Source organism: Electrona antarctica (assembly GCF_951216825.1).
Source record: "Electrona antarctica genome assembly, chromosome: 19".
NCBI lineage: Eukaryota > Metazoa > Chordata > Actinopteri > Myctophiformes > Myctophidae > Electrona > Electrona antarctica.
Window position 1 is genome coordinate 23,656,531 of NC_136800.1, and position 22,248 is coordinate 23,678,778.

Below are 22,248 nucleotides of genomic sequence, written 5' to 3' on the forward strand. Positions count from 1 at the left end.
TGTTGTTGTTGTTGTTGCATGTTCTATGCTCAGTAGGGCTGGTATTCACACATGTGAGTAGGATTGAAATGTGGGTAAGCAAAGCATAATCGATATTTAAAAGACAATGGTATCCCCACTGCGTGGGGGTAAAAGAAAAAAATTGATCTCAACTTGTGTGGAACGTCAAATTATGGTCAATTAATGAATTGCTTAATTTGTTGTAAATCAGCACTCTTATCTATTGCATATACCAATCCATTTTTCTTTTCTTTTCTTTTCTTTTCTTTTCTTTTCTTTTCTTTTCTTTTCTTTTCTTTTCTTTTCTTTTCTTTCTTTTCTTTTCTTTTCTTCCCCCAAGGGAGAAGCAGGTGAGCCCAGTGTGAAGGGAGAGCCTGGGCTTAACGGAGCCAAAGTAAGTACAAAAATCACACCCGTGTGAAGTGAGGGGCGCTAATATATTTAAGTCTAACTCATGTTGCTATGATTAGGTGATGTAATGGTGATGTAAAACAAACACAGACAAAACAAACATTAAACTCTCTTGTTAATGGCATTTAATGTTTGTGTTAGCGACTAAACATTAAACTCTGTCCATTGTCAATGGCGTTTTTAATGTTTGTTTAACTAATAAACAAACATTAAACCTAGGAGGGGCTAGTGCCCCTCAACAACATTAGATGAACAGATGAGTGTACAGTAGGTCGTAATAATAGTATATTTTTATGGTTTAATTTCCTGTATACAATGCTGCATCAGGCATACATATTAAGATAAAGACATAAGTAAAGGGGTCAGCTCCTCCCATGATATAATATAATATACACACAACCAACCAGGCCTAGAATTTCATCATTTTAGGGGCAAGGCCACTTGGCCTTTTGTGTAGGCCATTTTTAAGGCACAAAGGCCAAATGGAAGGTCAGGAAGGGCAAGTTTTTAGTTCATTGAAAGAATGGATTGAATTTATGACTAAGAGTGATTTTAAATTTAATTTTGTAGACTATCTGCAGTGAAATAAATGCATAATGGTATTTACAATCTGGTCCATGCACAGCTTATAGTTCCCTCCGCAAGTGTGGCAATTTTAATAATGGAGTTATGTAATTTCTCACCTGTACCACTCGTTCTTGGATATAATAACATCAGATTACGGTAAGAAACGTTTGGTTAGGAATTCTCCTTTAAGGCTCTGTTCCATTCTGGTCAGAGTCATGGTGGAGATGGTTCCTTCAGGGGGTTCCAAATAGCTCCTTACAGGTGTGTAACTCGAGAGTGTACAAATGCAACAGTAAGCGTCCATTTGGTTCCATTTGTATACTCTCAGAGTTATGGAGGTCCTTGAAATTAAAACGTTTTAGAACCACTGTGCTACACTAAATGGAACAGAGCCTTCATTGATATAATTAGTTAGACCTGTGAAGGAAGTAAGGAAGAGGCCTGATTGCTTTCCAATATGGCTCTTGTGCATAGAGCCTGTACTTATAACATAAAGATGACACATTACTGATTATACTGTCCTCATTACAGGGGGAGGTGGGCTCACCAGGGACCCCTGGACCTCCAGGTCCACCTGGACCTATGGTGAGTTACTGCACACACACATTAAACAACATTGTGTGACTGCATGAATTAATTGTGTGACACAGCATACACACATTTTGTGACACAGCATACCTGACTTGTGTGACGCAGCATAAAGCAGAAATGAATAGTGTGACACAGCAATAAACAAGAGCTGACACACAATTCATGAGACAAACAAGAATGTATTGTGACACAGCATAAATGAAGTTGTCTCCTTCACAGGGATCAGGCTTTGAAAAACTCCAAATGAGGAACCAGGATAAAGCAGGAGCTGAGGTAAGAACCAACCAACCATCCATCCATCCATCAAACAAGAGCTGACACACAATTCGTGAGACAAACAAGAATGTATTGTGACACAGCATAAATTAAGTTGTCTCCTTCACAGGGATCAGGCTTTGAAAAACTCCAAATGAGGAACCAGGATAAAGCAGGAGCTGAGGTAAGAACCAACCAACCATCCATCCATCCATCAAACAAGAGCTGACACACAATTTGTGAGACAAACAAGAATTTATTGTGACACAGCATAAATTAAGTTGTCTCCTTCACAGGGACCAGGCTTTGAAAAACTCCAAATGAGGAACCAGGATAAAGCAGGAGCTGAGGTAAGAACCAACCAACCATCCATCCATCCATCCATCCATCCATCCATCCATCCATCCATCCACCCACCCTCATGTGCAGTAGATTATGAGCAAAGACAAGCTCTGTATACAAAACCCTGAATGCCTTGTTTGGGTTTATACTAGTATAATAGTAAAGGTTTCATGTTTCCTTTCAGGGACAACCAGGATCTCCAGGGAACGACGGCGCTCCTGGACCTGTTGGAGCAAAGGTGAGTTATTAACGTTCCATTTCATCTACCTCTCTTTCAGTTCAACTGCATTCAGTGATGGAAGAGGTACTCACATGCTTGCTTAAGTAAAGCTAGCCTATCAATACCATGTACAAATATTAAATAATTACGCAAAATGAATTGTGATTATCTAAAATAATTGCGATTCAGTTGATTATGTAATAATTGAGACAGGCCGATGACCGGGGTTCACATTACGGTATAGCAACGGTAGGGGCGGCGTTGGCTCAGGGGCAGAGTTGCCGGATGGTAACCTCAAGGTGGCCAGTTCGAACCCGGGCTCCCCCAGAGTTAGTGTCGAAGTGTCCTTGAGCAAGACACTGAACCCCTAATTGCTCCTGATGTGCTGGTTGGTGCCTTGCATGGTTTCCGCCGCCATCGGTGTATGAATGTGTGTGTGAATGGGTGAATTGATGCACAATCTATGTAAAGCGCCTTGGATAAAGGCACTATATAAATGAACCATTTAACATTGCAGAACGTTGATTCTACATAGTCATTTTTGGTCAGTGACATTTTCACATGGAGGCCATGCATCTCCTCTGTAAATGTGTGCATGTGTTTTGCAAATGATGCCGTGTTTTCTTGTGTGCAAATATACCACACACAGCCATGTGTTTGTGTGGACACATAAAACCCATATCAGACACATAGAGTTATAGTACATATGTATGGGTATTAGTTAGTGGTCTGACTTTCATTCTACTTTTAGCACTGAAAGACTACTGTAAACATCTAAATCAGGGCGGCATTTTCTACACCACTTAAAGGTGCAGCAAGTGATTTTCTTTGTTAAAATTAGTGTTAAATAGCTCTGTGTTGTGATAATAATCATGTATAGAGTTTGTTTACATAACAGTGTTAAATAGCCCTGTTGGCCCTGTCTTTCCCTAGTGGGTCTGATCGAGGGTAGCTACTGGGACGTAAGTCGGGACTTGATCACCCCGGCTGTCACCCGAGTGAGGGGTATGATGTTCGCGAGACCCTGATGACCTTGGGATACATCACTGAGGATACGTCCCAGTTGCATCCATGCAATGTATTTTAGTTATGTGATAGTACTCATTGCTATAGTGATTGTTCAGTAGCAGTGTTAAATAGCTTTATATTGTGATAGCAATCATGCATATCCCTCAAAAGTAGAGGGATGGGTAGCATTTGATCAACACAAACCTGATCCATGAATGACAAACACTAATGTCACCATTATACCAATATAATTAGAAACTGATCATTTATACACTACAAAATAAAAGTATGTTATCACTAGTAACCTGTTTAACTACCTGTATCTGTAATACCAAAGTAATTTGAAACTGAATATATGATACAGTACATCCAATCACTGCAACCGATTTGAAATGAGATGCGCACACCAAAGGTCCGACATGCGGAAATCACCCATCGCTCCCGACATGCTTTGGTCCAACACGCGTTGCATTGGGTTAGGTTTGGGGTAGGTTGTCGGTCTAATGACTGTCGGACCTTTGGTGTGTCGGAACTAAAGCCTGTACTCTTGATATAATGAATGACCTGCCATAAAATAATAGCCCTTAAACAATACCAGATCAATATATTATGTCGTTTTTATTGTATTTATTGGACACTAGACATTCTAACTGTGGTTGTCCAGAGTGACACAGATCTTCCCTGGTAACATCTTCACAGACCCAAAACTATAATTAATGATGAATGGAAACAGTGTCTCAGTGAAAGTGTGTGTGAAGGTGTGTAGGTGTGTCTTAGACTCAGGATCAGAGAAGGACAGCTGTCCTCTGTCCCAGTTCAGCTGGACTCTGATCCTCCGGGGGGACCGGTTCATTGAGAGAACAGTCTCCTTCCTCTTACCATGCTTAGATAAGGAGACTGCTTTGTATGTACCCCTATCAATCATTATACACCAGAATCCTCTTCCTGTGTCTCCCTTCATCTGGTGAGACTCCACACACACACCTACATCCCAGAGATAAGTGCTTCCAAAATCAACATCCCAGCTGTGAGACCCTGAGTTAAAGCCCTCAGAACCAAGGACAAAGCCAGGGTATTGATTCCTCTCTGGATTGACAGGAAGCTGCCGTTTCTCATCTACTACAAATCTCACACTGGTCAGATCATCAGACAGCACATATGGACCAGCGGTGTTGGGGTCCAGGATGACAGGAGTGTAGGAGACAATGTCCTTCATCTTGTCCCAGACTCTGAAGGTCAAGTTCTTCAGGTGCTTGGCCTCGTCTATCAGCGCTCCTGAGAGCGGCGGTGGGTCCTGCAGGGTGAGCTGGACTCCCTCCATCGTGGTCTTATAGTTCTGCAGGAATAATGAGACGGGGTCGTCGGCTCTCAGCTGGTCCTCAGCAGCTTGGATTGCATTGGAGAGGGTTTCCATTTCTCTGCTCAGACCCTCAATCCTCTCCTTCATCTCCTGACTCTTCTGAGCCTCTTCCTGGCGCAGGGCAGCGATCCTGGCCTCCTCTTCCTCCTGTAGGAACCGACGAATATTCTCAAACTGATACTTAATCTGTGTCTCTGTGTTCCTGGCTTGAACCTTGATGTGATGTTCTGTTATGTCGTAATTGGTTTTAACTTTATCAAAGACCTCCAGTTTCTCCTTTAAAGGCTTCAGTGATTCCTGGACCTTCTGTTTGTAACGTCTAAACGCTTCATCCACGGCTAAGAACTTGTGTCCGGCGTGTTTCTCTGAATTGAGACACACGAGACACACTGGCTGTTGGTCGTCCAGACAGAAGAGCTTGAGCTTCTCAGCGTGTGTGGTGCAGAGGACCTCAGAGCTCACCGATGAGGAGCTCCGGCCTTTCTCCTCCAAGAGGTTCTCACACAGGTTCTTCAAAACAATGTTTGTAAGAGGATTGTCCCTGGAGGATCTTCTCTGACAAACAGGACATTCTTTTGTTGGTCTTTCCGTCCACCATTCCTGCAGACAGTCTTTGCAGAAGCTGTGGCCACAGGACAGCACAACGGGATGTTTAAAGATGTCATGACATACAGGACAGGTCAGCTCCTCTTCCTGAACAGTGAAACGGGAAGCCATTTTACACCAGAGGTATACTAGAAGACAAAACAACAACATTAACATTATCAACATTATTATGATTATCAATAGTAGTAGTAGTAGTAGTAGTAGTAGTAGTAGTAGTAGTAGTAGTGGTTGTATCATCCATAGTAATGAATAGGTTAACAGTTTTTTATAATCTTTCTGTTCTTACCTCAGTGGAGATTGTATCAGATAGCAGTCTGTTGGTCTGCCAGGTTGTTGAAATGATCTGTCTGTCTATTGATTGATTGATATTTTAATCTCAGTTAGTTTTTTGTGTCTAAGTCTCTGACTGACGAGTGAATCTCAGTCTCGCAAAAAGGCTGAGCGACTGAACAAGGAAATTAACTTTGATTCATGTTCTTCTGATAACAGGAATGACACACCCTAAAAGCCCGATTTTATGACATGAATAACCGGAACACGACCAAACAAAGTATGGAAAGCCAATAAAAAGTGTTTCCTCTGGCCCACCTCGGTGCCGGGTCATATGTCCCTCTATACACACACACACACACACACACACACACACACACACACACACACACACACACACACAGTGTTATCAAAAGATAATGTACAAAGTTAATTTTCTTGTATAACTGACTGGTTGTATACTGTTGCTCCCATGCAGGCAGAAATAGATCTTGTTTTGCGTCTTATAAGAGTAGCCTGAAAGAGCCCTGTTGTGCTTTTTTGGGCATCGAGGGGCGGAACAAACTAGTGCTGGAAACGGATGCCGGCTCCCTATTGGTTCATCATCCCAATGCCTTTATCAATGTCACTTCAGTTTAACCACTTAGACCCTCTTACTACTTATTCCAACACAAGTTGCACTGTACTTGAGGAGTTATTTTTCCATCTAAAATAGCACATTGTGAGCTTGTAGATCTGCTATCTTGCTGAATGTTCCCCCCAGAATAGGGATGCTGGGGTAAAAGCGGTTAAACGGCAAGTTATTTTCAGTGTGTCCAAATGGAAACTGATATTCTCTCAAGTTTTCCTTGTGACACATACTGTAACTCAGAGGGAAAGATTTATGTATTAATATGACATGAATGTAAGGTTCTATAAAGTAAGAATTTAATTCAGCACTAGAATCATTTCACAATGAAATTCAGCTGGTGTGGTGGATGAAAAAGTTATATAGGCTTATATGGGTGACCCGATACAAAAATGCAGTTATAGCAGGTGAAATATGAATGGAGTACAGGATCAGATCACAGGTCAAACATGTGTTTATATATATACAGTGTAATTATCTATAATTTCAAAAGATTAAAAAATAAAAAAGTATTCCATAATTTATTTTGAATAATTACATTGTTGTAACATATCTTTTAAACGTGCCGCGGTGTGAGTAGCTCAGTAGCCTAGCCTGGTGTTTTCCAGGACATATATGTGGAGTAACAACATAGCAATTAGAAGCACATGTCTCTTGGATTTTTTTGGGTGTAGTTCCATTCATCTGGTGCTCAGCAGACCCCCTCCCTCCCTCTAAACATCTGTTAGGGTCACACCCAGATGTTAGGGTCATGCCCAGAGTGAAACGCTTCAAACTCTGACCAAATCATCACATCCTCTGTAATGAAAAAAATAAAATGCATCTGTTTCTATCAATCAGTCATTTAGTCAAACTGTATTTTCAAAGAATTTTGTATCCATTAAGATGCAATTAGAGTGCCTGTTCAGATGTTAATGGTCATGATGGTGAGGTGGAGTCTGAAGAGGTGAGCGTTAGGGGGTGAGCTGGAGTCTGAAGAGGTGAGCGCTAGGGGGTGAGCTGGAGTCTGAAGCGGTGAGTGCTAGGGGGTGAGCTGGAGTCTGAAGAGGTGAGTGCTAGGGGGTGAGGTGGAGTGTGAAGAGGTGAGTGCTAGGGGGTGAGGTGGAGTGTGAAGAGGTGAGTGCTAGGGGGTGAGGTGGAGTGTGAAGAGGTGAGTGCTAGGGGGTGAGGTGGAGTGTGAAGAGGTGAGTGCTAGGGGGTGAGCTGGAGTCTGAAGAGGTGAGTGCTAGGGGGTGAGGTGGAGTGTGAAGAGGTGAGTGCTAGGAGGTGAGCTGGAGTCTGAAGAGGTGAGTGCTAGGGGGTGAGGTGGAGTCTGAAGAGGTGAGTGCTAGGGGGTGAGGTGGAATCTGAGTTTTGCCTACAGAACTATAGACTTCATTCCACAGTTTGGGAACCAGGAGGGAGAAGAGTCTAGGACGTGTGGAGCATTGTCCAGGGTGTTTTAGGGAAGGGAGAAGAGTCTGGGACGTGTGGAGCGTTGTCCAGGGTGTTTTAGGGAAGGGAGAAGAGTCTGGGACGTGTGGAACGTTGTCCAGGGTGTTTTAGGGAAGGGATTAGAGTCTGGGACGTGTGGAGCGTTGTCCAGGGTGTTTTAGGGAAGGGAGAAGAGTCTGGCTTCTACCGTAGGTCATCACATGGTTTGTTTTGACAAGAAAGTGGAGAGCGATAGGAAAGTCTGAATAGAGGTGGACAGTGACATCAGGACATGAGTCAGATTCAATACAAATATTTAAAATATTGCTTTGATGCTCATATTAACGGTAGGAAGTATTACGTTTATTTTTTCTTATAGTTAGGACATGCATTCCATGCATTCTATATATGGCTGGACCAGACATGGACAACATTTAATGATCATCAACTTGCGACGGGAGCGATCCCAAATGACAGATTAACAATTTCTAAAATAAATAAAATATTGTTTTTAATTTGTAACTTTAGTTATACGGGGCAATTATAATGTATTAAAGGCATATAGGCTTATTAGCCAGCTAACCTTTTAAGTACATTTTGACAAAAATGTACTTTTGCTCTAGGTACATTTTGATTACCGCAACAAGCAACAAATGTGAGTGGCCCACTCCTTCCACCACAGTTGATTAGAGAGTGAGAGCAGCCACTGCTGGCAGAGTCCTTCCCCAGCCCGGCTGCTCCTCATCTGGGCCGCCACATCAAACACAGTCCCCTGCTCCGCTAATCATCCCCCAGCCTGCAGAGCCCCAGACCACAAGGCCAGAGGCGTGTATGCAGCACAGGGCCACACGGTTTCACACACACACACACACACACACACACACACACACACACACACACACACACACACACACACACACACACACACACACACACACACACGTGTGTGCATGGGTAGAGTAAGGGGCTGAGTTGACCACAATGTCTATTTGTACGTGTGTATGTTTATACTATAAGTGCCAGATGTGTGTGTGTGTGTGTGTGTGTGTGTGTGTGTGTGTGTGTGTGTGTGTGTGTGTGTGTGTGTGTGTGTGTGTGTGTGTGTGTGTGTGTGTGTGTGTGTGCGTGTGCGTGTGCATGCGTGCGCACGTTTGCATTGCTATACTTGTGAGGACCAAATGTCCCCACAATTAGTAGAATGTGAGAGACACTGTGATTTTGGCACAGGATGTATTTATATTGGCCACATGACGTCTTACGTCGTCATTTACTGGACTTTTCTGCCATATGACGTAATCTTCAAAAGCCATCTGTATTGGAGGGGCTAGCGCGTAGCGCCCCTCAGAAAAAGAGTGGAAGACATAGTTTTAAAATAAAGGAACAGATTCAGGTTGGGATCAGACATTTTGGAGGTAAAGGTTTAGGCTTAGGGGTTAGTGTGTGATTTAACCAGGGTTGTTGATCGCTGACCATTTGGTTGCCCTATGCATATGTTTGTGCTGGGGGGGGACTCTTGGTTTTCAGCTTCACCCAGCTCAGTGCTGCCCACAAAGGATTGATTGATTAAATACCTTATAACATTTGCAAGTAGTACCGTGGTAAAATCTTACAATGGTTGCTAAAAGGATAACACAAAAATGTGATTCCATTGTGGTCCTGTGTATTCAATTCATCAAGGAGACGGGAGCAGATAGGGTTGACTCTTGACTGTCGTGCTCATATTGCTGAGACCTGGGATCCTAGACAGGCTCACTTTAGCAGTCAGCTATGGCCACCCTGTCTTATAGTAAAAGCAACTGTGTGTGTGTGTGTGTGTGTGTGTGTCTGTGCGTGCGTGCGTGCGTGCGTGCGTGCGTGCGTGCGTGCGTGCGTGTTGCAAGGTGTCACATTGAGAGGGCTGATTTACGATAGATTCCACCTGGGACTCCAACCCCAGGTGTCCCGTGTGACACATCAAACGTCAACCTATCATCAAAGAGGGAATTCCCCACTTCGACCTTAGGAGATATTATTGTGTGTATGAGCTTCAGGCAGTACTATTTATCAACTAGTTTTACCTGACACCAGGACAAACCCAGAGGTCTTCAACAGCGGTTCTTTTTTTATTATTATATATTTTTTACATTAACCACTTGAACTGAACGCTATAGAACCCTATTCTTGTGGGAACATTTCGTAGAAAATATAGCCAGTGAGCTTGGAGATCACAACAATGTGGTCCTGGATTTCAAACAAACATGAATGAATGAATGAATGAATGAAGGAATGGAATAGAATAGAATAGAATAGAATAGTCCATTTGGGGTGTTTTTTGTCACATTTATGTACTGTATAGTCCTTACCCGTTCGAAGATAGATCATAGCCTATAGTATTGATACTGTATATGCGGTATAGGCAGGCGAGCAAAATATGGTCCTTAGGGAGCATTTCAGGGTTAAAAGTCTTGCTCAGGGACACACATTGACACATTGCTGGGTCTTGGCTCCCCAGGCGGGCTCACTAACCACTCAGCTATATAGCCACCCGAATGAATGAATACATAAATACATACATGCATGAATAAATATAGTACACAACAGTGATAATATGAATGGGTTGACTATATTGCTGAAATAGCATCAGAGAAGGCATGAATGATTGATTGGCTGTCGCCTCCCTGCACACACCCAGGTGGAGCTTCTGAAGACTAATTACACGTGTAGTGAAATTCCGTAGTGGTGCATGTAGATGACAAAACATATACAGAATCCCCCCGTGGCGTGCAGTGAGAACATGAATGAAGGGCTGTGACAGCGGAGCTTACAACCGCCACTGAAGCCACTATAAAGATCAGAATGCTAATTACTATCCTCACTACAAGGGAGGAATCGCTGTTTCCGAGGGGAATAATTTCAGAGTGCAGCGCATACCGCACACACGTGTGAGGTCCTCTGTCAACACATCAATGTTTAACTACTACACACATCAGGGTACATCCACACATGCACATCAATGTTTAACTACTACACACATCAGGGTACATCCACACATGCACATCAATGTCTATCCCATTAAGACCACCTGAGGCTGATTCTACAAATGCCTTCATGTATTTGGATAAAAATGTGTTGTGCCAGGGACCCCCAGAATCATCTTTATTGTCACATCACAGGTTTGGCTCTCCCCAATGAAAAGGTGGGAGAGCCCGTGCACCACCTGGCTTGCTTACTTTACAGTAAGCAAGAACAACACATGGTAGTACATCAAATAAATAGAAATGGTCAAATAGTCATTCATCTAATAGTAGAATATCTGTTCAATACAGTATGTCTATAGGCCTACAAAAAAAAACTAAAACAAAAATGCACCTGGTTGTCACGTAGTCTATTCCTATCATAATATGTTATCTAAATTACATACTTTTAGCCCTGGCATATGCCTGTAAGGTCGTCAAGGCTAGTGTGAGGCTAGTGCAAGTGTTACGGCAAGTGCTGCCAGCTAAGATGGAGTTTTCAGACTCGGCGGAAGATTGGGAGTAGGTCTGCAGTTCTGATTGCAATGGGAAGTTCATTCCATAGTTTTGGAGACAGAAGGGAGAACAATCTGGGACGTGTGGAGCTTTGTCCCATCTGTAGTAACTCTGAGGACCCCTAGGGGTCCCAGACCTCCTATAGACCATTGGTCTATATGAGCTTCCTGTCTCTCTAAACTCTGCTATGCAAATAAAGCAACACATGCCAAAAATAATCATTACCAACTTCCATTACAGTACACTTTTTAAGGGTGAAACGATGCATTTTAACAGCGATACGATACGTATCAGGATAAATGGTGGACGATATGATACATGGACATATTGGTTCATTATGGTGATACGATACAATACGATTCAATGATTTGAAATCGATACAGTAACTATTTAGCAAATACATTAAATATGTGTGAAACTTGTGGACGGACGGACGGACGGACGGACGGACGGGCGGGCGGGCGGGCGGGCGGGCGGGCGGGCGGGCGGACAGACAGAGCTTTTGTTCAAATCATTCTTCATCACTTAATCTTTAGTTTTACCTCCAGTATATGTAAATGAAGCTCATACACACATCTTCATCAACTTGTCAGATGACACAAGACTAATGGTTACTCCATAGAACGGGTTTTGTAGATTGTCTCATAGCCGATGTGTTCACATCAGTGTTCATTTTGACAGTGACTTTTGATGTAGTTTTAGTCATAATCTTTTGAATAAAATCCCATTTCGTTTTAATCATATTTAAAGCCTCACTATGTAACTATTTTTAGTATAAAAGTATACAATCTAACTTATACAACTGGGGTTGTTGTATATAGTCTCCCAGCTCCTCTATCGAGACATTTAGATTGTGTCAAAGGTCATGTCTCACCTAGACACAGGATCTGACACGAATTCAAATATTATTCATCTCTCTGATGAAACTGTTGCCCCCGCACCCCTACTCTGGATAAGCGGTTGAAGATGGATGGAAATATGATCAGAGTATTCTGAGGCACCCCCTGGACTTCCTTCATGGCACCCACTTTGAGAAACCCTGCGCTATTATATTTGTGTCCGTGAACACAATGGGACTCCTTCCTGTCTGTGTAGGTCTTCAGTTGTCCCACAACCTCTCGCACACCCTCTTCTCTGATGAGGTGGCCCTCGATTATAAATGCACTACAATAGTTCATGTCACTGTGGTGTTTCGGAAGTAATTTATAGACAGGGAACAGTTGTGTTCTCATCCAGTGAACGTTCTGTCATTGTTCAGATGGTGCATGATGCGGAGCCACGCCCCTTAACCCATTAAAGTGGGTGGCCTGAGGCCGGTTTTAACGGGCTAACTGCTTTCAATGTCACTGCAATTCAATGACAATGGAGTTATTAAAACAACACTTCACAGTTATATCTTGTGTGTTGTTTTCACATTATACATTTTAAACCCATCATTTAATTTAAAAACGTGCGCTGATCTTGTATGCTGGCATTCAAACTCTTTCGCCAAGCTTCTTTATAGTAATTCTTCTGGCATGTGTTGGTGCCGAATAACATTTCAGAGTTGTGGACAAAGTGAAAAAGAGAGCTCATGAGTGAGAGAGAGAGGGCTTTCTTACTTGCTTATAGACAAATCCACAGATTACTGCTCTGTAGTTGTGCTTTGATTATTGCCGCTTGACAACGCAGTTATGATTGCAGCTCTGTCGATTTGTCCATTGGGGGAGAGAGAGAGAGCGAGAGAGAGAGAGAGAGAGAGAGAGAGAGAAAGGGGAAAAGAATCCAAGATAAAAAGATTTTTTAAAAATCAGACATTTTTCACTTCCGGTTCTTTAGCTACTATTTCTGTGAAGTATACGTGAAAACCGCTAGCATAGCTACTTAGCAAAGCGACCGAGATATGCCAGGTGTGCTGACGATGGAATAGGGGGCGCTTGCACGTGGGTGGTGTTTAGAAGCTCAGCACGGCCAGGGTTTGTAAGGAAATCAAGCGCACCCCTTTTCCTAGTTCAACTACATATATGCTGGATCACTGTGGAAGGAAATAACGGATATAAAGTTGATTTAAGGTGTAGATTATAGTCTCATTAATTATGTGGTCTAATCCGAAACCAGCCAATCATAATGAAGTATTGGGACTAATTGTTTTAGAAAGGCACTTTTACTTCCAAATAGGGCATGTGAATGCGGTCTCTCCTATGTCCATTCCAGCAAGTTATGCTAATGTGTTTTCCAACAATGTACTGGCTCTACACAGTGTAACGTGAGTTCCCTTTGTGTTTCAGGGGGAGAATGGAGCCAGTGGAGAGCCAGGAGCAGAAGGGCCGACAGGAGTGCCGGTGAGTTGTATATGATGAATTTATTTCCTTTGATCATGGTGGGACGTCCTCAACATAAAAAAACTACAAGTCTGCACACTGTAACTTTGTAAAGCTCCTAGTCAAGGCTTTTAAAAACATACAGACATGATACACCATACTGTACCTTCAGCAGCACTCAAACTATTACACGAGAGGGTGTGCTTTACCGTGATTGTTGGCGCGATAGTGATGGGGTCAGGATCCGAGACGGAGCTGAGTTCTGCATTGAAGTGCCAATAATCACGATAAAGCTCACCCTCGAATGTAAAACCCAAACCATACCAATGATTCGAGAAGCAACAAAACCGCAAGGGACAGAGACCTATTCAGATGGTGGAGAAGAGAGCGACCATGTTTTACGTCTTCCGCACGCACGCACGCACGCACGCACGCACGCACGCACGCACGCACGCACGCACGCACGCACGCACGCACGCACGCACGCACGCACGCACGCACGCACGCACGCACACACACACACACACACACACACACACACACACACACACACACACACACACACACACACACACACACACACACACACACACACACACACACACACACACACACACACACACACACACACACACACACTCTCTCTCTCTCTCTCTCTCTCTTTTGGTGAAAACTAAAGTTTGAGAATAACATGTTTGAAAAATACAAGTGCTCACAAGCACACAGCAGTACAAGGTCCCAGACAAACACACAGATACATGAATAGAAGTCCATGACATCCTGTACAGCCACCTGAAAGCTTGTACTGCTCCTGAAATAACCTCCACAGGGTCATGCAGCCACAATGTTTAACTGCTGTACATATCAATGCAAAAATACCTCTACACACATGCACATCAATGTTTAACTTCTATACACACATCAGGGTATAAATACATCCACACATGTACATCAATGTCTATCCCATAAGACCACCTGACCTGACCTGAGGCTGATTCTACAAATGCCTTCTAAATCAGCAGTTCTCAGACATTTCCGTGCAAAGGACCCCCAAAATGACATGTATTTGCCCGTGCACCACCTGGCTTGCTTACTTACAGTACTTACTTACAGTAAGCAAGAACAACACATGGTAATACATCAAATAAATAGAAATAGTCATCAAATAGCCATCCCTCTAATACAGGGTTCCCCAATAGGCGGCCCGCGGGCCATTTGCGGCCCGCGGAGCGCCCCCCTTGTGGCCCCTGGAAGAAGGTCCCAGATATAAATGGCATTAAATGGGGGTCAGTAGCCTATGCATGTCAAACTGGGCATCCTTTTCAAATGGGGTCTTGCCCTGAAAATGAATTTTCAGGGCAAGACCTCGACCTTGTGCGTGCGAACTCGGCCCCCAGCCTGGTACCCTAGTCAAAATATGGCCCTTGAGGAAAATTAATTGGGGAACCCTGCTCTAATAGTAGAATATCTGTACAATGAGACTATACACTATATAGAGTGCTACAGTATGTCTACATAATATGTAGAGCTGGGACTCGATTAAAAAAATTAATCTAATTAATCAGAGGCTTTGTAGTTAATTAATCTCGATTAATCGCATTTTAATCGCATATCAATATTCAACCCGAGAACAGTGAGAAACCTTTTTTTTTCAAATGTGTTTTGGTATCCCAGTGAATAGTGACTACGGGATTCCACTCATTTTCAACATTTTACTGTCATTAATATACCTTGTTGTGTGGATATAATAAGAAAGTCCCCCCCATTCTGTGTTGCCTAGAACTGGAGATCTGAAAAAAATCAGTAACATTATGAAGTACATCTCAGTGACATCACAAAAATGTACTTCATAATGTTACGGGTTTTTTTCAGACCTCCAGTTATATAGGCAACACATAATGGGGGGACTTTATTATTTCCAGTGCACACAACTCCATAGAAAAATGTTGAAAATGAGTGGTATTCCCCTTTAAGCAATACAACTTTTTTATCCCGACAGATAAACAAGAGCAGCAAGTGCCTATATAGTGTCTTCAGTGTGTATATGAATACTCAAATGTGCTTTACATGGCGGGGCATGAGAACAAATAAAAACAACTTTATTATGGGGGAAACATTTCACATGAGGTTGGGGCTGACCCACGCTTGTCGCTTGCTACTTCAGTATGTTTCGCATCGAGGACAGCTTGACAGCTTCGTGCTGTGGTGAAATCACCGCGCGTCTCCGGTGGCCTGTGAGACATGTTAAACTGAAGCAGCTAGCAAGCCTAGCATATAAGCTAACGTTGGTCATAAATGGATCCTTTCCCTCTGACATTGCACACAGCCATGCCGCTATCCACGCGTCCATCCGATAGCTTTTACATCTAAATGTCCCATCCATGGAGCAAAAGCGATATAAGCTTCTTCATTCGATTAATTTGGTTTTGGGCTTTCTGACGGAGCTGTAGCCTGTAGTGTAGAGTGAACAACAGCTGCTGCTGCTGCTGCTCGCGTGCCGCAGCCAATTCAGTACTACTAGAAACACAGTGAGAAACGTTCCGCGGTGGGAAAAAAAGGTGCGATTAAATGCGTTACTTTTTTTAACGCGTTAATTTTTCTGTAGTTAATTAATCTCAATTAACGCTTTAAAGTCCCGGCCCTAATAATATGCTAACTAAATTACATAATTTTAGCCCTTGCTTACGCCTGTAAGGTTGTCAAGGCTAGTGCGAGGCTAGTGCAAGTGTTACGACAAGTGCTGCGGGCTAAGATGGAGTCTGAAGCAGTGAGTTTTCAGACTCGGCGGAAGATTGGGAGTAGGTCTGCAGTTCTGATTGCAATGGGAAGTTCATTCCATAGTTTTGGAGCCAGAAGGGAGAACAGTCTGGGACGTTTATCCCATCTGTATTAACTCTGAGGACCCCTATTGAGTCCCAGACCTCCTGTTGAAGACCATTGGTCTATATAATACCTGTTGAGCTTCCTTTCTCTCTAAACTCTGCTATGCAAATAAAGCAACACATGCCAACAATAATCATTACCAACTTATACCGTCGACACATACAGTATGGAAAATATTCCAAATGCAACCGTTTAGACTTTAAGGCAGCACACACATACTGGCCCTTTAAATACATTATTTACAGCCGGTAGTGTGCTATAGAGGGGTTCTCTTAATTGTGGTGCATGGTTCCACGCACGCACGCACGCACGCACGCACGCACGCACGCACGCACGCACACACACACAGTGTGGTCGGTGGTGTGTTTAAGGTCAGGGAGGGTGTTGTTTTGGGGGCAGTGGGTTGGTGGTCAGTCGGATATTTGGTCTCAGTCTGTATTTAGATCTCCTGTCGGTTCTGAGTTCAAAGCCTTCACCTCATCTGATTGGTCTATAGACGAATCCACGTAGTAGTGCCCTAGGCACAGCCATATAGTTGAGGCATGAGGTGTCACATTAAGTGCATTAATTGCCTACACCTGGCCTACAAAGGCTCTGTGGTTATGGTTATATTGAGAACAATTATAAATTACAGTATATATCATCCCTGTCAGGTGGAAACCTTGGCATTATGTCTAAAAAAAATACTTTTCAGGAAATGGAACATTTCTTTTTTTCAGAAACTGTAAAAATAGCTGATCTACAAGCTCATAATGTGTGAGTTCAACACTCTTGGATCAGCGACGGCTCCAGAAAATTGTGACTGGGGTGCTATGGGGGGACTGGCTATTTAGAGGGGGGGCTAATGAATCTTGGTTTACATAGAAATCAGTCAATTGGGCCCCATCCACCAGATGGGGCTAAAGCCCCCCCCCCCCCCCCCCTTGCTCCCCCCTGGAGCCGCCCCGGTCTTGGATGATGAACGGGACATTAAATTAAATTTAACATAGATGGACGGCTTTAACTTCCGGTTCATGGACCTGGGGTAATTTTTTCCCCTTGAAAAGGCAGATGATTTTTGTAACCCATTTGTGATGATTTGATAGGCTGAGCACGGAATGTGATGTATGATGATGTATGTTGATGTATGATGATAAGAGCGCCCCTCAAGTGTACGTGATATATATATATTTTTTTGCTAAAGTAATATCAGAATATAGAAATACCCTGTTAAGTACAAGGCCTTTCTTCTTCTGGGTCCTTGACCTCAAAATGAGTCCCGAGTCTCCGCGACCCACTCTTTGGAAAACAATGACCTATGCCACACACCTTTTGATGTATGACTCCACATTTATAGCCCAATCAAATATTCCAAAAAGTATTTTGTAATCGTCTGGATGTACTTCTGTGTCCTACTGGCAGCACACATGCATGCACGCAACCCTACTTTTATTTGAAAATGTTAGTTACAAGTTACTTTGCAGATTTAGATTATTATCACAAAAACATACTTATTATAATAAGCATAAGTAACTAGTAACTTTCTTTTTGAGGGGCACAAAGCCCAGCTTTGTCTGTTTGTGTGTACCCCTACATAGCGACGATTTGATTGGCTGAGAACCCCATAGCGATGATTTGATTGGCTGAGCACCCCCATAGCGATGATTTGATTGGCTGAGCAAAGTATGTATTGAGTATAAAAAGTGACGACAGAAAAGTGAAGACGGTAAAGTGAGGACACAAATTGTGATTGGTGTAAACTTGTGAAATGAATTAATTGTGTGCTTTCACTCGGGTAAATTGTGAATACCAGACTATTTCTACATTGTGGTATTGATATATTTTAGTAAGTAAAGTAAAATTAAAAAAGTCAGAAGGCCTACTTCCTCCACACCTGGTAAAAGACAAATGAAGACAAACGTCAGAGTGTACAGTGAATGAAAGGAGTGTTTATTGTAGAGTCAATGCAGCGTGGAGGAGAGAGATGACTCCTCTCCCCTCTGTTTACCTTCACACCAGACTGTGTGGGGACACAGTGGACACTGGTTCTCAAACCTTTCAGACCATGACCAGCCCCAAAAATAATCATTTTTGAACTGAGGACCCCCCACCCTAGCCTGGTAAACCATCATAGAATATGCTCTATGCATTTTGGAAATATAACTCTTCCTACTTCCGGGCCCCTTCCCTGCTTCCTTGGGAGGGGGAGTGGAGGATTTGGGAGGTAGAGTGAATTTTGAATTTTGTTTTTATCTTTCAGGGATTGAGAGGTTTGCCTGGACCAATGGGACTCGTCGGACCTCAGGTGCAATATTACTATATGAATGTGTATACAGTATCCAAACCTCCCGACCTTTATCCCCTCACCAAATGGGGCTTTCTCAGGCCCTATACTTCAAACACACGCACGCACGCACGCACGCACGCACGCACGCACGCACACACGAAAAAAATAAATCTAATTAAAAGTTGAAATTAGTTTACACAACCAAACATGCAGCATCATCAACCGTATCATATGTATACTAAGACAGTAAACAATCAAAAGGGCATTGTCTGACCATGGATCACATCAAGGACCTGCAACATGACTGAGGAACACGTTCCACTTCGAATCATATTTATCTAACTGATTATTCATCTTAAAAGATAACTTCTCCAAAGGAGCCACAATACCAAGCTGAGTGAACCATACATGTGCTGGAGGCAAATCCTCAGACTTCCATTCCTAAACAATGATTTTCCTTCCCACCATTAATGCTGTATGAATCCAGTCAGCTAGAGGTGCGGGGAGATGTTTTAATGGCGATGGATCGCCCTCGAGGCGTCTTACTGGTGATATTTGTTTCAGGGTGAGATCGGTCTTCCAGGATCATCAAGTATGACTGGACCTCCAGGACTACAGGTGAGTGTGTGTGTGTGTGTGTGTGTGTGTGTGTGTGTGTGTGTGTGTGTGTGTGTGTGTGTGTGTGTGTGTGTGTGTGTGTGTGTGTGTGTGTGTGTGTGTGTGTGTGTGTGCGCGTGCGTGCGTGCGTGCGTGCGTGCGTGCGTGCGTGCGTGCGTGCGTGCGTGGTCCCAGGTTACTGCATCTCAAGGAGGGAAATTACACTTTTTACTTTCCTACGATTATTTGAAAACCTCAGTTGCTAGTTACTTAGATTTTATTTATTTTTTTACAAAACATCAGCTATACATCAGCATCAGCTAGTTCTTCTTCTTTGAAAATAGCAGATCTACAAACTTGTATCGCGACTTGTTGTGAGCTTGTAAATTAGCTATCCAAATTTGCTATGAATTTGTGAAATGGGACATTTTGCATAATGAATCCTTTGGAACTTTAACTATATTTTAATGCCAAAACGAGAGTATTTGTACATGGAATTGGTACTTTTACTGAAGTAAAATAAATGTCAGTACGTCCATCACAGGGCCCTCCTGGTGTGACTGGACCTGCAGGAGCTGCTGGAGAACAGGGACCTAAGGTGATTGATTGATTGATTGATTGATTGATCAATTTGTGATTGTGTGTAATCATAATGGTAACGTGACTGTGTAATGCAGGGTAATGCAGGGCCTCGTGGATTGGATGGTTTTCCAGGTCTATCAGGACTGAAGGTAATAATGACTGCTCCTTTTCAAAGTAGCCTGTGATTAGTCTATTATGTACTTTATATACTGTATGTGTCTGTTTGTTGGTTGGTTCTTTTGTTTATGGTTTTTTATATGGGATATAGACGCAGTATCCATAGAGTTGAAAGCAGTATCATTATGTTTAAAGTGGATTTGTGTGAACCCGTGTCACTAGAAAGGCTTTGAATAGATGTGATGACATGTATGTATGCTGTATTATCAGTAAGGGACATAAGGGACATGCATGCTATATTGTCAGTCATAAGGGATATAAGGGACATGTATGCTGTATTGTCAGTCATAAGGGATATAAGGGACATATATGCTGTATTATCAGTAAGGGACATAAGGGACATGCATGCTGTATTGTCAGTCATAACGATATGAGGGACATGTACCGTATGCTGTATTGTGACACAACATATTTCATTTCAGGGAGATACGGGACACACAGGGGCCATGGGGTTGCCAGGCAACAGAGGACTTCCCGGGTTCAAAGGGGACAAGGTAAACTCACCACAACTTTGACAAACGTAGAATAAAGAGTTTTCATCCATCCATCCATCCATCCATCCATCCATCCATCTACTGTCTGTCTGTCTGTCTGTCTGTCTGTCTGTCTGTCTGTCTGTCTGTCTGTCTGTCTGTCTGTCTGGCTGTCTGTCTGTCTGTCTGGCTGTCTGTCTGTCTGGCTGTCCGGCTGTCCGTCTGTCCGTCTGTCTGTCTGCTGTTTTGTAATTGTTTGTAATTGTTTGCAGGGAGAGGCAGGGTCATCAGGTGCAAAAGGAAACCAGGTGAGATGTTTTATAATGATGACTTAGTCGTGGTGTACAACTATAAACTGTACTGACAATGTATAGGTGATTTATTTAGCACAATATAAAAACAATACAAAAATACAAAAGTTCCAGGAGGAGGCAAGAAGCCCAACTGGTTTATACCGAGGCCTCTATCGATGTATAACACAATAAAAACATTTAGAACATGATTTGTAAACAATGCGTTGATGGATTGTGAGCTTGTATCTGCTATTTTCAAAAGATTTGTATACATTTGAAAACTTGAAATGGGACATTCTGCACAATGAGTACTTTTACTTTTGGTATATTTAAAGTAGGCTACATTTTATGCCAATACTTTTGTACTTTTACTCAAGTACATTTTGAATACCGGACTTTTACCTGTAACATAGTATTTCTATATTGCAGTATTGATACTTTTACTTAAGTAAAACATTTCAGTACTTTTTCCACCACTGCCATCTCTAAAGTGCCACGGGGAAGTTCCTTTCCAAATGTGATATAGGCCTACTACAGTGCATACTGTCCTACTTATTAGTACTAATCATAGAACATAGTGTGAGAACACTACTGTTCTGTACACTGTACGTATTGCTTAACAATCAAATGTATAATTAACAAATTAAACCATACATGGGGCTGACAGTGGAAACAGATGTCATTGATTGGTTGATTGATTGAATGATTTATCTGTCAGACAGAAAAGTAAAACAGTAAGAGTGTACAGTCAAACACTTTGTCTAAAATGGATAGCCCAAAGAAAAAGACAAGAAAAAGAAAACACTAGGCCTATACAGAGTGGAAGAAAAGGGAAGGAGGTTGTAAAGAAGATTGGTACTGCACTGCATCTCAGTAAATATTTAGGAGAGAAAACAACTCTATTTCTTCTCTGTCGGGTGGAAATCCAAATGTCCAAAACTGTTACTTTTCAGGATTCAAATTCAAAAACAGCAAAAGTAGCAGATCTACAAGCTCAAAACTTGTTTCAAGCTTTTGGATTTGCTACTTTTGATGCTTTTGTGTGCCGCTGTATGATCAAGTAGTAGGGCATTAATTCACAGAAAAAGACAAAAAGTTAAATATGGAGATAGGATTTGTAGGTTGATGATCAAACTAGTAGATGAATGTTATAGAAGCAGAATGATATCAGATAAGCCATTATAATGGATGTGAGGCTCTAGCATCATGACCCTAATGACCAGTTTTGTCCCTTTTTATTTCAGGGTAATAAAGGCATTGATGGAGAACCCGGTACTCCTGGAACACCTGTAAGTGTCACATTGCATGTGTTTCATTCTGTTATTCCTCTTGTACTTTTAACAAAGCTGATTGTCATGGCTGCAGGTTAACATCCGAATACTGATATATTATTGATTTGAGCTGTTGCAAACATAACCTGCTTTAATGAATCAGTCTATATTAGACAGTATATGCAATGTGGCCCTCTGGAGTGAATGTGGAAATATAGTGGCCCTC

The 22,248-nt window shown here is 42.5% G+C and overlaps 1 protein-coding gene across 1 annotated transcript in view; it reads left to right on the forward strand.

The window, feature by feature from the left end:
* LOC306943045 (uncharacterized protein) overlaps positions 1-22,248 on the forward strand; it is a gene marked incomplete at its 5' end in the record, with an annotated part of 40,556 nt that overhangs the window by 11,753 nt on the left and 6,555 nt on the right. The window contains 14 exons of the mRNA XM_079529251.1: positions 341-394; positions 1,510-1,563; positions 1,789-1,842; positions 1,955-2,008; positions 2,121-2,174; positions 2,351-2,404; positions 13,448-13,501; positions 18,603-18,647; positions 19,194-19,247; positions 19,771-19,824; positions 19,904-19,957; positions 20,408-20,479; positions 20,731-20,766; positions 21,996-22,040. Of these exons, the coding sequence (XP_079385377.1) occupies positions 341-394; positions 1,510-1,563; positions 1,789-1,842; positions 1,955-2,008; positions 2,121-2,174; positions 2,351-2,404; positions 13,448-13,501; positions 18,603-18,647; positions 19,194-19,247; positions 19,771-19,824; positions 19,904-19,957; positions 20,408-20,479; positions 20,731-20,766; positions 21,996-22,040 (738 nt within the window). The remainder of the gene's footprint in view (positions 1-340; positions 395-1,509; positions 1,564-1,788; positions 1,843-1,954; positions 2,009-2,120; positions 2,175-2,350; positions 2,405-13,447; positions 13,502-18,602; positions 18,648-19,193; positions 19,248-19,770; positions 19,825-19,903; positions 19,958-20,407; positions 20,480-20,730; positions 20,767-21,995; positions 22,041-22,248) is intronic.